The sequence below is a fragment of the Anabas testudineus genome, chromosome 10 (genome assembly GCF_900324465.2).
Source record: "Anabas testudineus chromosome 10, fAnaTes1.2, whole genome shotgun sequence".
NCBI lineage: Eukaryota > Metazoa > Chordata > Actinopteri > Anabantiformes > Anabantidae > Anabas > Anabas testudineus.
Window position 1 is genome coordinate 211,152 of NC_046619.1, and position 17,562 is coordinate 228,713.

At 38.8% G+C, this 17,562-nt stretch overlaps 1 protein-coding gene across 4 annotated transcripts in view; it reads right to left on the reverse strand.

Moving 5' to 3' along the window:
- The window catches only part of csnk1a1 (casein kinase 1, alpha 1), a 28,598-nt gene extending 14,507 nt beyond the window's left edge, over positions 1-14,091 (reverse strand). For 2 of the 4 annotated variants that reach the window (XM_026362921.2, XM_026361269.2), the window contains exons 1-5: positions 13,402-14,090; positions 13,016-13,122; positions 8,462-8,588; positions 7,010-7,108; positions 17-100 (exon numbers count right to left, since the gene is read on the reverse strand). In XM_026362921.2, the coding sequence (XP_026218706.1) occupies positions 17-100; positions 7,010-7,108; positions 8,462-8,588; positions 13,016-13,122; positions 13,402-13,524 (540 nt within the window). In that variant the 5' untranslated portion in view covers positions 13,525-14,090. Of the gene's footprint in view, positions 1-16; positions 101-7,009; positions 7,109-8,461; positions 8,589-13,015; positions 13,123-13,401 lie in introns of all 4 variants that reach the window. The other 2 variants (XM_026362081.2, XM_026363694.2) reach the window with 2 other exon arrangements.
- Between the last annotated feature and the right edge of the window lie 3,471 nt (positions 14,092-17,562).

The following is a 17,562-nucleotide window of genomic DNA, read 5'->3' on the forward strand; positions in this document are numbered from 1 at the left end:
GTGGTAAAGGTCACACCTGGTTTAATCCTGAGAAAGATGGGTCCTGAGAAGAGCTAACAGCCAAGCTTCTTTTCCTCTTCCCCACTGACGAGTCTAAACACTAGGGCAGACAGTAGAGGGGCAGGGGTCAAAATCACACAGCCTCTATCCACCTTCAGTCATAATTAGTATGTGTACAACAGGCACTTCGGGTTGTATCTACATGGTTTGCTCCCTACAGGTATCCTGAACAGCTAGGATGGCAACTACTTCTGTGCAAATAAGACTGGACCTACACAGGCATAGAAACCCACTTTAAATCTTTGTCGTACAGATATGATCATTCTGGCCATCAGTCTAGAAGAAACAATGTTACAGCAATTTTTCATCTTTCATCAGGCCAACCATAGAAAGATCAATGCTGTACAACAAGAGGCCAAACATATGTCTAGATACAAAGGGATGTTTAAACTTGATACAGACAGTATCATGTCTGACGGAGACAAAGGCCAGTGCAGACAGGCAACACTATGGCTCAGGAAAGGCCTGGGGGGAGGGGAGGGGGTCAGAGAGGAATGGGGCAGTATATGGCACAGCCCATGGTTGTCTTTCTTCCACCAGCAACACTAATTACATATAACAGTGCGTTTACAAGTCTACAGTGAATCTGTTAGGAGGATAATACTTTTTCAAAATGCCAGTTTTTCCACAGGCCACCACTGCTTTTGTTTACAAAAAAAATGTAAATCACTCAAAACTAAATAGACAAACTGGGTTAATATTTGGCAATAGGCCAGGTATAAAAGAAGCAACTGACAATATTACGTTAACAGATTGTACAGAATTAAGATGTTCTTTTAGGTACTTAGATCTGAGTACCACCTTAAGACAAAAAAAAAGAAAAAGGAAAATAACTTCTGACTGAGCATGTGCCTGAAACTAAACAGAGGAAGACAGTTATGCTAATATATGGTTTAATGATTATACTTTTTTTGGCATTAGATCTCTGTAAACAGACACACTAAAACTAAAATGAAAAAAAATGTGTGGCAAGGCAATTTGTGGTAATCATGTGGTATTAACCTTTAACAAATACACCCATTTTCAGAGACACTCCCTATTTTTTTGTGCATGGAATAAAGCTCTTCATCTAATGTCCTATCTCTAATATTTTTCCAGCCTAATGATGGCCTCCTTCACTTGCATAGACAATTCTTTGGACTTAATGTGGAGAGTGGACAGCAACCAAATGCAAATGTAAAACTCAGAACCACCTGCAGGTCTTATTTGCTTGATTATTGATGGAGTAATGAAGATCAAGCCACAAGAACACCTGGCAAATCAACTGCTTGTCAGCCATTACTGACCCTACACTAACAGAAAAAGCATAAGTGAAAGTGAACAGCTTTAGTATGGAGGTTTGTATGGAGGTTTCTTATACACTTTAATTTCAAATACACTGAAGGCTAACCTAATAATGACAATACACTAATACTAATAATAACAACTATTATTCCCACATTGGGGAAATTTTCATTGTTACAGCAGCAGAGGTAAGTGAAGTTAAACATAAAATGAAAACACAATTCAAGTTTGTATAATCAAAAACACAATACAATTTTATTAGTATAGCACCAAATCATACCACTATACATTTTCCGACATTCAGAGTCTGGTGGGAGTAATTCTACCAGTGATGTCATCTTTGCTAACATCCTCCCGTCTGCCACCACCTGCACTGAATCCAAGGAACATCACAGAACACAGCTGGCTCGTTGAATCTGTTAGTCCAGCTTTAAACTCAATAATTTAAACATATCTAATCATTACTATAATATGTGACTGACTGAATATAAAGAATTGATGTCTATTGATCACTTACACCAACTACAACTTCTGCATATAGTTGTGGTATTATCATGTGCTTTCTTTTCACTTTCTGCCTCTGGTCTTTGTGGACTGAGGGTGGAGCTCAGCCCGCAGGCAAGAGAGACAAAGCTCAGGTGTGGTCAGATAAAACCAGAGGTTGAAAAGACTGCCGGTCTTTGTAAGTGAGCGTGAAGCCACACAATTTGCTGTCTTGTAGAGCAAGCCAATGTAATAGCTAAAGCCAGCTAGGCAACGTTATAATGCAATTAATATGCACACTTGCTACCAACTGCACAGGGAAGTGATTTATCTAAAGTTACAGTAGATTGCCAAGGGTATTAAAATCTGTCAAAAGTGACAGATTCATTGTTAAAAATATTCCTGTCAACGAGGGACAACATTTGCCTAATGTGACTTACAATACATCCTCCCACATGAAGGTAAAAATATTGTAAAATGCTGAAGTTGAAGTAGAGGTGTCCCATTTTATACTGTTCTTGATACCGCTGGTATTTAATTGTATGTGGCGAAAAAAAATAAATTCTGACATCAATGATATAGTAACTATAACATACAACTCATTTACAGCTAGTTCAACAGTGTGCAAGCGAATACGTTTTCTGGCAGCAGTTGAGACCTTTGGGCAGTAACTCTCTCCTGCAGGTTGGTCAAATGAGCTGCCGTTCACGTTGTCAAACCAGTTGCCACTATAGTTTTCTTTCTGTTAACATGAGGAATATGCCTTCCTCACGTTAGCCACAATGTAAAGCACTGTCTTTCAGTCTTCTCTGTTGCCGTTTTATTTCCACAAAACAATTTAAAAGTGGTGTGGGCTTGTTTTATGTTAATTTCACATTCTGACTGCAGCTATAGTTCTGTTATATACGGATATACCAAGACAGCTTTTACCTCAACAAGAAATGTTAAGTTTTGATATTATAAAATTCCATGGCACAAGATCACACTCCTGATCATTATTGCAAATTTTCAGTATTAAACCAACTTAAACTGCCAATTGACTTTGACAATTTTTGTTGCTTCTCTTTAATATTTTGTGTTTCTGATTTAATTCTGTTTTAAGATAAGAGTCCCAGTAATCAATAAAGGAATGATGCTTTCACAAACCTATCCTGAAATTAGCAAAGCTCAGTGTGCAAAACAAAGTAAGAGCTTTTCCAGTTTTGCTGTCTTACCATTTAAAATTAAATTGAGACGTCCTATTAGTTGCCCTGACAAATTTTAATTGGTATTAAAGTTATTGTAATTAACTGTGACTAATCTGTCTAGCTATGATAATGTTGGTCAATTATAATCAAATCACTACTTTATCTATCAACACTTATTTATAGACTATGCTGTTGTGTTTCTAAGAGACATAGCGAGAGAGAGAGAGCGAGAGAGAGCGAGAGAGAGCGAGCGAGAGCGAGAGAGAGAGCGAGAGAGAGATGATCATTTAGGAGGGTTGGTAACGTCGTTTTCATTTCTAAAGGTAAGCCACACTTTTACCCACTGACTGCGCACCACTGTTGTCGCTTATAACATTAGCCCACATTGCCAGCTTGCATCTAAAATCACAAGTGCAACACTGGTTCCACGTTTGAGAACCAATGAGCAAAACCGAACTGAGGCTTTGCTACGGGTACCTGTTACTTCCCAGTTTGAATGTGGTTGTCATTTGGAATTGAGTTTGGGTTCCCAACCTTATCTTTTAGCTAGAGATAGTTTTTTTTTTTTTTTAAAGAAAGCATTAAAACTTCTTGTCATGGATTATGACAGAGTAAAAATACAAATACCCCATTACTATTATTACAGTTACCAACTGTAATCCCTGGAGACTGTTCTTATTTTCATTAAATGTTATAGAACAGGAAGCACACATCCAGAAATTAAGAAGGATTTTGTACAGTTATATGTAAACTGCAACAGATCTTTTTTTAGAATTTCAGTACTACACAGCAAACTGTGATACCGAAGTGGAAGTGCAAACCCAAGCAATCTAAATGTAATTAATGTAGCTTACAGTGAACAGTCGATTAATGCTCTTCACCAGTTTCAGCAGAGAAGAGACTGCACTAGAATTTCTTATACAAACATAAAAAAATTGCAGATACCCTTTCACAAAAACAAAATCACAATTTTCTCTGAAATAACTTAAAAATTGAGACAAGCAATAATAGCAAATACAAAAGTCTATACAACATAAATACAGAGAATGTAATTTCAGAAACTGAGATGCCCTGCTGAAGAGAATATGAAGCACTTGTTTGGATTTTATGAAACTTGAGCTAAAACACTGCAGTCGTGGAGCTGTGCATCTTTCCTTGCAATAAATCTTTAACAGCTTTTTTATAACCTACAGAGTGCTGTTTATTAGTGACAGTTAAAACAACATTTTCCTAGTCAGTCATTTTAACTAACAATGCTAAGATCAATTGGCTGGAGATTAGAATGGACCAGTTTTAAGATTCATTGGCTGTAAAAAAAATGACCGGCCAATCACTAACACCAATTTCTGATTCCGATTTACAACATAGTACAGAAACAGCACTGGTAAAGGTTACTAATGATCTTCTATTAGCATCAGACAGTGGTCACGTTAGATCTTAGTGCTGCATTCGACACTATAGATCACAACATTTTATTACACAGACGGTTTAAATCGTATCTATCAGATAGATTTCAGTTTGTACATGGTTAATGATGAGTCTTCCATGCACAGCAAAGTCAGCTATGGAGTTCCACAGGGATCTGTGCTTGGACCGATTCTTTTCACTTTATATATGTCCCCTTTAGGCAATATTATTAGGAAACACTCTATAAATTTCCATGTTATGCAGATGATACCCAGCTATACTTATCTAGTCAAACTTCAAGCATGCTTAAAAGACATAAAGACCTGGATGTCCTTCAATTTCCTTCTCCTAAATCCAGACGAGACAGATTATACTGTCTGGGCCTAAAAATCTCAGAGACACTATGTCTAATCACGTTCTCACGATCGATGACTTAGTACTGGCCTCAATACTGTAAGAAATCTCGGAGTTATCTTTGATCAGGATATCTCCTTCACTTCATACATCAAAGATATCTCTAGAACAGCCTTTTTTCACCTGAGAAACATTGCTAAAATTAGGAGCATCCTGTCCCAAAGTGATGCTGAAAAACTAGTCCATGCATTTGTTACTTTCAGACTGGACTATTGTAATTCCTTATTAATAGGATGTCCCAATAACTTATTAAAAAGCCTCCAGTTAATCCAAAATGCTGCAGCCAGAGTTCTGACTGGAATTATTAGGAGAGATCATATTTCTCCTACTTTAGCTTCTCTCCATTGGCGCCCTGTAAAATCCAGAATTGAATTAAAAATTCTTCTCCTCACTTATAAATCCCTTAATAATGTTACCTACTGTATTTACACCTGGACTCACACAGACATTACGTAGACTTTGTACCAGGGGGCTCACAGGTAAAGTCCGGAAATGTTCAGGGTGTCCGTGCAGGTTTGAATGCAGTTTTAGACTGAATGTTGGCTGTTAGAAACAGGGCTAGACTGCTGTAACAGGGATAAGCTGGTGAAGTACTGCAGAGCTATTGCAACTAATGTCAAGCAGGACACAATGCTGGGCTGTGGATGCACACTCACTCTGAATATACATTCTTTAGAAGGCTGTTAAAATATAGACCCAGTGTTTAAGCAAATGTTGCCTGTCTGCAAAGGCTCTAAATGACGACACAGAATGTTATTATAAAAATCAGGCAACTAGTTTATAACACCACTGATTAGATGCAAAGAAATACAAGGAGAAAAATTATTTTCTTCCTCTTCGCACATGTGCGCATTTAAATAGCCATGTATAGTCTGTTACTCAATAACGTCTGCATTTTAGGATTTCTGAGTGACAGAGCAACTAACTAAACATCATAGAGGATTTATTAATAGATTAATAGAGATGAAATCCCCTTTAGTCCTTGCAATGCCAATTCTTGGTCAAAGATGAACTCTGCTGCATGTTAGTTTTTTTCTGAAAGATGGGCAGTATCTTCTAACCACATCAATTGCAGAGAGAACCTTCCAAGTCCAAGGTCACTTTTGTTCTTGCTTTTCTGATTTCTACAGATAAGGGGATCAATAAAGTATTCATTATTATTATTATTAACAGACTAATCAGAGGTCTTGCACTAAAACAAAGTATTAGGGTCATGTGAAGATGTTTTAAAGTTTTCATTTCGAGATTAAAGTCAACTATATATGTTTATAAGTAATGGCATTGAGCTATGGTGCAGCACATCTCGCTGTAGATATATCAATGTGTCCTGCTGCAGAAATTTAAGAAACTCTGTATTCATTTATTATGACAAGAAGGTAGACTGTATGCCCCAGCTTGTGATACAACATAGTGTACACTCTTGCATCTTTGCATTACCAGCCATTTCTCTTTTGTACAATTGCAGCCACCTGTTCCAAATTTGTGTGGTTTCTCTTTCTGAACAGATGCAATTATCTGCAAAATCTAAAATCATAATAGTTACGAGTTTGCCTTTTTTTCCCGGAAAAAGGCCGATTAAACTGACCATGGTTAAGTAAAAACGTCCAAGGGGTGAATACTTTTTATAGGAACTGTTAGATAATGATGATCCTGATGTCAGTAATGAACAAAACCAACATATGAGTAACAAGATACCTTGCAAGTTTTTCTTTTGCAAAATAATTTTGGAACTTCAGTACTTTTTCATAACTCTTTCAAAGACGTTAAGCTATCACATCTTTTTGAACATAAAAAGCAGATTATCAAGTGTCCTGTCTCATTTATAGATTTTTCTTAAGGGCTAAAGCCATTATTGATTGCTGTGTTGTGTTAAGACCATGTAAGGTTGAAGTCAGAAAGGTAAACATACATTTGTGTACATTTTGTAAGCTTACAAAAATATGCCATTGACCAAATACCATCTCTGGTTTGTTTCTAAAACAACAGTTAGGGCCGGTCAAGTCACAGCCATAAAAAGGTTTGTTTAGAGGTACTAAGTATAAATGTCACATAACCATTGACAGACCATTGATGAGTGTGAATCGGCTACGAATCAGGACTTTGGCTACACCTGCAAGCAGCTCTTCCACAGATGTTTAATAATACATACTTTTTTATGCACAGCTTGTACTTACCTTGTTACAGTGACGGCCGATGCCCATGAGAAAGTTATCTGGTTTGATGTCTCTGTGGATGAAGTTCTTTGTGTGTACATACTCAATTCTGCTGATCATCTGAAGATGGAAAAAAAGCCACCGTTAAATAAACACAGTAAGGAAATAAGACATTTCCTAATGTTAAAACAAAGCAAATGTGGTTGTGGAGGTCGGTGTGTTCCTTCATGTAGCAGTGTGTAAGCAGAACTCTGCGTTCTCAGACTGCAGGTTCATTTGTGGTTCCTAGAGTTTCCAAATGTAAAATGGGAGGCAGAGCCTTTAGCTATCAAGCCCCTCTCCTGTGGAACCAGCTCCCAGTTCAGGTTCGGGAGGCAGACACCCTCTCCACATTTAAGAGTAGACTTAAAACTTTCCTTTTTTTATAAATAGGAAAGTTTATAGTTTGAGATTGATCAGGTGACTCTTAGTTATGCTGATATAGCTTAGTCTGCTGGGGGAACTCTGACAAACTGAGCTCCTCTCTCCTATATCAAAGCAAATGCCACCATTGCATGTCATTAACTTTGTGTCTTCTCACTCCTGTAGTTGTGTTTCCTCCTCTCTGTCTCCCTCTGTCTCTCTGTACTTTTCTGCAGGTATCCTCGGCCTGGAGCTGTAAATCTCCAGAATCCAGTTGACCTGCCCAATGTTCTTGCTGCTTGTTGTTGGCTTTTTTGCCTGCTGTTCTTTTCTCTCTTCTCTTTCCACTCACCCCAAGCGGTCGAGGCAGATGGCCACCCACTACGAGCCTGGTTCTGCTGGAGGTTTCTTCCTCTAAAGGGAGTTTTTCCTATCCACTGTCGCCTAAAGCTTGCTTAAATGGGATTGTTGGGTTTTCTGTACAATATTTGTATAATTATTCTCTGTAAGGTCTTAAACCTTACACTGTGAAGTGCCTTGAGATAACTTCTGTTGTGAATTGGCGCTATACAAATAAATAAAACTGAACTGAACTGATAAGAAATACATAATTTACAATCCAGGAATGTCAGTTGTACCGAGAGTGGTTAAAATGCTTAATAGAATCCAAAACACAGTAAACAATTCCAAGCACCAGAAGGTTTTTTCCCTCATGCTAATCATAGAAAACTGCAAAAAATACAGCATTCCATATTTTTACAATTTACAGTTATATACAAAGTAATCCAACAGGAATGCATGCCTATGTACCACTTTGGTGCATATCATATCAAATATTTTGATATTTGCATTTATCTCATGATAGCACAATAAAATGTTGTAAATGCCTACATGTCTTTGAACTGTGTGTGTTTCTGCTACCCATCTCAAAGACAAAGCTAGCAAGTTTGAACCAGAACCTGCTTGTTGAGATGTAGCCCCACCCAATGAGTTGTATTTAACTATTTCCCTTAGGCATATTCACTCCTTAGAAAGACTGCACAGAGGTGAATTTGTGAATATGTTAGCTACCTGGTCTGCCAGCATAAGAACCGTCTTCATGGTGAAGCGGCGAGAGCAGAAGTTGAACAGGTCCTCCAGACTGGGTCCAAGCAGGTCCATGACTAGGACATTGTAGTCCTTTTCTTGGCCATACCACCTGGTAACAACAATGATATGAGATAATATTTCTTGTTGGCTGTCTGATCCAAGTAAACAATTTGAAGACAAATCTGACACTGTTCGGTTTACTTCTTAAAGATTTCACACAGATTTTAAAGTGATTTGTGTCACCAATACCCAGAGGAAAGCTAATTTGGTCACCCATGCAGACGTCTCGCAACAAAATTAAACTGCCTTTACAAATGCACTGGAATCCTGAACATCCAGAATTTCTAGGTGGGCTGCATGAATTGTGAATAAAGCAGGTAATTGTCCATAATATTCCCAGCAACCAATTGATTGTTTCCTTTTAGTCAATTCATTTAGCACAACATCAGAAAGTATAGAAGATATTTACCAAAAGATGCAGAATTCTTTCTTTTCTTATCTTCATCATAATATGTTGCCTAAATGCCTTATACCAGTGGTCACCAACCTTTTTTGCGCCACGGACCCGTTTAATGTCAGACAATATTTTCACGGATGGTATGGCAGATGAATACAACAAAATAAAATGATACGACCAGCATAAAAACTGGTATTTTCTAAATATATAGGGGTTTTCGATCAAAATGAGATTTTTGCCAATCAAAATTAAGTGGCAAAGCAGTTTTGAACGCTTTATTGTCTCATTAGAAAGCCGGTCGCCACATATAATGCAGAGCGGGCTTGGTGTGTCGCAATAAATCCATATTTCAAATAGAACTCCTGGTATCGTCTGTTAAATGCAGCTTTCTTTTTCTTTGAAGTTGTAGGCTCTTCTTCCATCTCCTCACTAGCTCTTTTACCCTGCGCAAACAAACTTTCCAAAGATGCTTGTTTTTTGTTCATTTTGCTAGCTTGGGAGTTTTAGTTTAGCGGTAATGTATTATGTGCATCAAGACTGAGTCATAGGCAGATGTGGAAGAGAGAATCTGGTAATTCTCCAAAATAAAACATTGTTCAGAATCAGGTGATATATAAAAAGGGAATAATGTAAATTATGTATGATTTTTGTGTGGCCCTGTATCAACACTTAGGCACTACACATACATATATGGTAGGGAAAACCCTGACTTATGCCCTAAAGTGTGATTCTTAAGCGATTCTGAGATACTTTATAAATCCAGACCAGGTGCAGGTTTTGCCTTAGGGACTAAAACAATATGTTTTTTTTGTTTTTTTTAACAACAGAATCACTTTGTAGTTTGTACTCAAACAGGTTCCAAAATACAAGCGAAGAGCGAGAAAAGCTAGAGAAAGAACATTGGCACATCCTAATTTCTCACATAATAAAAAAATTGTGTACTCCCTAAATAATAACACCTCACTGACCTTGAGGCCTAAAGTGTAAAAACAGAACAAGAATGACTATAAAAAGTTAAGCCAAGTTGTAGCAAGAGTGAAGGAGAGGTAGCAGGAAAGCAGGTTCAACAGGTTGTTTTAAAAGAATTAAAAAAGTCAACATGCAGCCAGTATCACCAGTTCCATCATATTTAAAGGTAACTAAATTTACTCTAACACACTGTACATTGTCAAACCCTGGCTAAAAGCCTTCACAACTGCACACAAACATGCACAATTGTCATTCAAGCCACATGTTTATATGCAGTTTGTACATTCAGTGCATTTACATGCACTCAAGTAACCGGTTTACTGAGGAAAAAACCAGGTTTCTCAGGTAATCAGGGAACAAGTTTACATGTACTCAAGAAACTTGGTTACTGGAAATTCGAGCACACATGCACAGCAAAAGAGTAATATGATTTCTCCTCTGCCCTAATCTCTAATCCCGTACCCTGATTACAGTAACCAGGCTTCACATTTAAATGACAGTTAATTAGCTTACCCAGTGCATGTAAATACACTGAGTGGGTGTGTTTTCAGGGCTCAGGTTTCAATCAAGTCAATAGCTTTACAGTCAGTTGTTTCTATTCAGCTATGTACACCAAGTACATAGTTATTTTTAGGGTTGTTTCTCTCTCAGCCATTTTAACAGGTGCACAGGAATATACTGTCTCCTAAATCGACATAAATGAACTTAATGAAAAGTAGAGTTATTTTCAGCATCTACTAGTAGTAAGTAAAATCATTTCATCCACTAAGCACAAGTCACAGCAACTACAACACTCTGATTCCACCCAATTCACATTTGCAAAACTGCTTAACATCTGCATATGGTAAATTGGTAAAATTAACTTTGCTGTAACAAAAACATGAATACCTACAGCAAATTTTACACATATAGTATAATTTTCTATGCTGTTCATTACAATGCATTCTCTTAGTTTCAAAAAGTATTAATTAATGTAACAGAGATAATTAATTCAGTCCCCCAGAGAAGACAAGAATTTCTTTAAGTAGTAGATCAGGCAATGCTCTGAACAGGCAACGCTTCCATTTCAACATATTCTAAACCTAGTCCAGTTCATTAAACTGTTTCTCTTTTTTTCTATTGCTCCTTAACATCTCCAAAACAAAAGGAGGTTGTCATTGACTTCAGGAGGTGAAAAACTGAGGCCCCTCCACTGTTCATCAGTGGGGACTGTGTTAAGAGGGTCAGACTTCAGCTTCTTGGGGGTCCACATAAAGGAGGATTTAACCTGGGGAGTACACACCTCTGAGCTGATAAGAAAGGCCCAGCAGAGACTGCACTTCCTAAGGGTACTTAGGAAGAACAACATCTCCCAAAGACTGCTGGTGCCCTTTTATCGATGCTCTATTGAGAGCATCCTCACATACTGTGTTTCTGTGTGGTTCAGCAGATGCACAGTGGCTTAGGGGAAAGCTCTCCAGAGAGCCCTCTAGAAGAACTTCAGTTTCCACTGCCTCAAAAAAGCTCAAGCCATTCTCAGGGACACTACACACCCTGGACACTCTCTCTTTGAACTGCTGCCATCAGGGAGAAGGTTCAGGTCAATCAAAACTAGGACTGACAGATTCAAGAAAAGTTTTTATCCCATAGCAATAACTACATTAAACACCGTAAAGAACGGACTGTAGGAACTAGTACAGTAACTGTGACAGTATGCTCACTTGTGGGAGTGAGAGCTGGTCCGCAGCACATTGTGAGGTTCTTTTGTTTACTTGATGGTTGTTTGTGTCTTATTCTGTCTTTTTGACAGTCTCTGATTATTTATTCTGTTTTTTTTTTTTATTATTATTATTTTTCATTGTATATATGGCACAGACTGGTTGGCACCTTAATCTCGTTGTACGATGTTGCAATGACAATAAAGTTTATCTTTATCTTTATATGCTGTTAAGAATATTACACATACAAACTCACACAGATTATTTCTGATGCTGCTGAATTGTACTATATTATGCATAGACTGGTCTCTTTTTTAAGCCTAGCCTGATTGATGTAATTAGGTGGTCATAACTAAAGTTGATAACGCCATCAAAATAAATAGAAAGAAATTACTGAGACAACAGGGGTGTTTACAGGGAAGGACCATGTCCCTCAACAAAGAGTATGAGGCTGCATTTAAGGATATTGCAATATTGAAAATGCATACAGCACAATTATTTAATATTGAAAAAATAACATATAGGGTTCATACTAAATAAAAATAACATTATAATGTGGTTATATTCCTATATTGTTAAGCCTAGAGAAATACATCGATGATTCTTCTGTAAACTTAGAGGGTAGTACTACTGTCCTACACGCTCGTACTCACAATCTTGTCCCTTTAATAAATGAACACAAATGCCACAATAGTCAAATGGTGCCAGCAACTGCTCTGCAGTCAGAGGCCAGTTTTACATGCCAATTACTAACATTATAAAGGCAAAACAAAATGCTACAATTACAAGTAGAACAGCGTTCAGAGTTTCAGTTAAACAATATCAAAATGAGACATAGCTTGTGTATAGACTACCCTAGCTCCTCACTTGCTCGGTTGAACTTCACCCCATCAACACTTACTTCAACGCATATTGTAGGATTTCTGACCATAACGACTAAAATCACGCGGTAAAAACACGTTTTAATCGATGAGCTTAGATTGTTATTTTCGCTTCTGCGCTCCGCCGCCATTTTCTAAAAGGGTAGAGGAAGACATGTTGGGAGCTAACACAACAAAAGAGGAACGGCCATTTCTATTTGCTTTCACTCACCCTGCATTTCGCAATAAAAGTGGCCCACTGCTGTCAAAAGACGAATGATACAGATCATCCAAAGATATATGGTTATGTCAAAACACGACGACATTTTTAGCATTTAAGGAAAATAACACGTCATTGCTAAAATGGATAAAGTAATATTTGCTTGGTTAGCAGGCCTAATGCCAAGAACGTCGGTCCCACTTTAGCATTAACGTTAGCCCCCCCCAACCCCCACGAAAATGCCACTGCTTTTTAGACAAACTACATATATAGATAGAACAGATATAGTACTTTAGCAAAGGATGGTATGACGTGAGAAGATTTCCCCCTTACCTGATATGTGGGATGCCGACGCCACCTTGGAGGATTTTGTACAGCTTACTTTCGTATAACAATTGTGGATGTCTGGCTTTTTGCGACTCCAGTTTTACAGCTACCTCCTGAAAATGACATAAAATATTACAGCTACATTGCCGCTACACCAGTTGATGGTACAGTAAGGATAAATCCTTCCTTCAAAACACTGTAAAATGAACACGTTCACTGAACATTAATGATCATGTAAAGTTAGCAGTCTTAGTTCGACGGCAGGCTTTAGAGTTGTTAAAACACATGATAATAGATACTCAGCAATTATTATGGTCTTGTAAAAAAAAAAAACTCAAACTTCCCTAGAGTTGCGCGAAGAAGGGCGTGTAAATATTGATGAAATAAATTACCTCTCCATTTGTGATGTTGATGGCCAAATATATGTCGCCGAAAGATCCCGATCCAATTTTTCTGACAAGCTTGTATTTTCCACCGACTATGAACTCGGCTTTGGAGCCACTGCTGCTCGCCATAATATCCCCCAAATAACAAATTTCCCCTGATTGACTTTAGTAAATTCTGTGCGACGATCCGCCCGATTGTCAGCAAAACATAGAGTCCCGTCCAGTTATCGTTGGTGAGGATAGCTATAGACTAATATTAGCAGTTACAGCAAATAATATTAGAAAAAATGTTGCTCCTGGTGCTATTCGTTTTAATCATATGCTATATGCTACAATAGCACTTGGTAATAGTAAAACCTTCTCCGACAAATGTATACACTCAAATGAAACCTGAAAAGCTTACGGCCTTTAACAACCACCTAGCTACCTCGAAGTAGCAGCTAATCAACTAACGTTGGCTAACGTTAGCATCAACCTAACGCTGTCGAAAAGATTGTCGAGGAAGAAATGTCCACAGCTCCTCCGTGCTGAGAAGCAAAATGTGCCTTTTTAATTACAATCCCGATGGTATAGTTTTTTTGTTCAATAGTCCCACCGTTTTCGATCACTTTCAAGGCCGTAACCATCTGTACAAAGCGTAACCCACTCACTCCGCCATCTTGTGTTCTCTACCCTTTCTCTCAGCTGCTTGCTGTTGGAAGCGATTAGCTAAGGTTAGATGTCTCATGAGTACTTTACGTGCCGTCGGAAATCATCAACACACATGTAAGTCACAAAAAAGGCACACGCAAACCTAACTTTGCCTGGGAAAAAGAAATTCCATATATATTACCCAGTACCCAGTAACAGCACATGACCCAGTCAACAACATTAGTTGAAATGGTTCAATTATGGGGCATGTTTTTTATTTAGTTAAGTATTCAGGATAAAGTGTGCTTGTGTGTTTTTTTTGACTTTGAATTCCACTGTAAGCCAGTGTTGAATATGAATAAACACAACCACCAAATTATACTGGAGACCAAGACACCTAACCCTGGTCCCTTTTTTGTTAAGTTTAGCAGCAGAACTCTTAAATGCACTGACAGTTTGTACAAGTGATGTTAAAATCAGCTGCATCATGTTTCTGTCAGTATCTGTCATACCCACTGAGAGCATGTCACAAGTAGACAAAATTCAAATTAATTCATTTCATATTCTCTAAAAAAGTAAGATAAAAATGTCAGCCTCTTAGTTTAAAATTCAGCAGTTTCAGTAAAGCCATCAATGCTATCAGTCCAAATAAAATCCACTATTAACACTAATGGACCTACAATAAATTCAGCTAATTTAAAGTTAAGCTTATGTTGATCTCTATCTCACTATCAGTTAAGAAAGTGCAATTAATATGTACGTCAACAAAAGCTAATTTGGGCTAGTGTGCCGAAGACTAGCAGTGAGGCTCACCTTTTAAAAAATGTATTAACCTTTCCAAGTTGGAATTGCAGGTCATTCTGCTGTTCCCTTAGTGCATGAATGCTACGCAAGAGTCGGGATTACACTTATGTAGGCATGTTGCTTCATGTTGCTAGCATCAGTTGAGAAAAAGAATTGCAATCCATAATGTCCAGTTTGAGCAACAGGTCTGCTAGTTTATTAGAGACTTGAACACAGTATAGTAGTTAACAATACCATGAGCCTGGGTTAAAAACAGGACAGGCCGAAGGTCAGGACTTCTGTAGAATTATATATTATATATATTGATATATTGTGGTGAGTACTACAATCCCAAGGAAATCAAACCAGGTGTCAGAAATAAAATCTGTGGCCTTTAAAAGCACTTGAAATATATACTAGGTATTAGGAATTGATTGTAGAATTCCTTCCTCCAAAGGCAAAGAGGTCCTAGGTCAGATGAAGAGAAGTTAACAAGCCCCTTATGAAAAATAGAAAAGTAAGGACCGCTATGTTGCCTGGATTGGTGTCAACAGGGCCCCGCCCTGGAGCTAGGCCTGGGGTTGGGGAACGCAGGCGAGCACCTGGTGGGGTTCTCGCCCATGGGACCCGGCCGGGCACCGCCTAAAGGAGTGACATACGCCCGCTTTCCCATAAGCCCACCACCCGCTGGAAAGGGCATAAGGGGCTGGTGCAATGGAGATTGAGTGGCAAGGTGCCACGTGGCACCTAGGTTGGAGGTTGACCAATATGTCCAACCATATGTCTTGGACACTCGGGTGAAGAGAGGGGCTGAGCTGTAACCTGACCACCTGGAGGTGAGCTTGATCCAGAAGCGGAATAGAAAGCTGGACAGACTTGGCAGACCCAAACATATTGTGAAGGTTCTGTTGGGAACATCTGGCGGAACCCTGTGCCAAAGGGGTCTTCAACTCCCACCTCCGGGAGAGCTTAAACCAGATCCAGAGGGAGGTTGGACACATTGAGTCTGAAAGGAACATGTTCTCTGCCTCCATTGTCCATGCGGATGTTTGAATCTATGGACGTGAGGTCTCTGGTGCCTGTTGAGGCGTCAAGCTGAAGGAGTCTTGGTTGGCTTGTGGGACTCCTGAGGCAGCTGATGGGTATTGGAAGGCCAAGCACGCTAAATCGTGTGGGTCGCAGAAGCAAAAACCTGGACCTGGGAAGAGTTCAGTTAGGCAATGGAGGAGGACTATTGATCAGCCTCGAAAAGATTCTGGGTTGGATGAAATTTGCCCTGAGTACCTTAAGTGTCTGGATGTTGTCGGGCTGTCATGGCTTTGCAGCATCATGTGGCAGTCAAAGACCGTGCCACTGGACTGGCAGACTGGGTTGGTAGACCATAGGGTGTGTTCCAACTACAGGGGGATCAAAGTCCTTAATCTCACCAGGAATGTCTATGCCAGAATGCTAGAAAAGAGAATTAGGCCGATAGTTGAACCTCGGATTCAGGAGGAACATTGCTGCTTTTGTCCTGGTTGTGGAACACTGGACCAGCGCTATACCCTCACTAGGGTATAGAGCTAAGTCGGGCCAGGACCTTCCGTGTGTACTGGGGCAGTTTGCAGTCGAGAGTTGGGTGTTGCTGGGATGATGGAATCAGCACCTCCAAGTCTGATGCCATGATTCTCAACCGGAAAAAGGTGGCCTGTCTCAAGTGGAGGAGTTTAAGTATCTTGGGGTCTTGTTCATGAGGGACAGAAGGATGGAGCGTGAGATTGACAGACAGATGCATCAACAGCAGTAATACTGTCAATGTATGAGTCTGTTGTAGTGAAGAAGAGCTCTTGGTTGGATACAAGTGGCCAAAATGAGTTTCCTTCCTTCCTCCTTTCCTTCACATCTAGAGGAGTCAGCTCAGGTGGCTTGGGCATCTGTTTTGGATGCCCCGGATGCATTCCAGATATGTTCCCAGCCATGTTCGGGTACGACCCAGAATACGTTGGAGGGAAGATGTCTGGGGAGAGGGAAGTCTGGGCATCCCTGCTTCGACTACTGCCCCGGCGACCTAGTCCCAAATAAGTGGAGGAAGATGGATGGATGGATGGATGGAAATCCAAACTATGAAGGAACATGTATTGAATTATGTAGAAACCAAAACTCAGAATATATTTTATACTTGAAATTCCTCAAAGACAGCTGCACACACTTTCGCATTTTGGTAGTCATCAAGCATGGTTTTCAAACAATCTTGAGACAAAATTCACAACATTGTAAAATATTTATTGTCAAATTAACAGTCTGTTACTGGCAAAATTCAAACTACTGCACAATTACTGTAGAAGAAGCCACAGTAGTTTTCTGCACATTGTGAAATTAAAACAAGTACAGTATCATATTGTTACATAAATGAATAACTTACAATGTATATTACTGTATGTAAAACATAACAATAAGTGCTATTTAGCAGTTTATTTAAAATAGGACAAAAGGAGAATTAAAGACTTAACTGAAAAAAGCAGATATTTTTATTGTATAATTGGAATAATATAGCAACAATAAAACAACAATACAAAAATCTGACAGATTAAAAAATAACAGTCATTGATTAATATATGAGGGGTTCTGCTAAAAATACTTACCTCTGGCAGATGCCATTTGGCAGATCTTTTATCCAAAATGAATTACAAGCAACTGGCAAAAGCAAAGTTGGTTAAGAGATAAACTTGAATGAAATAAAATAAAACTTATTATTTCTATCCAACTAGGAATTTC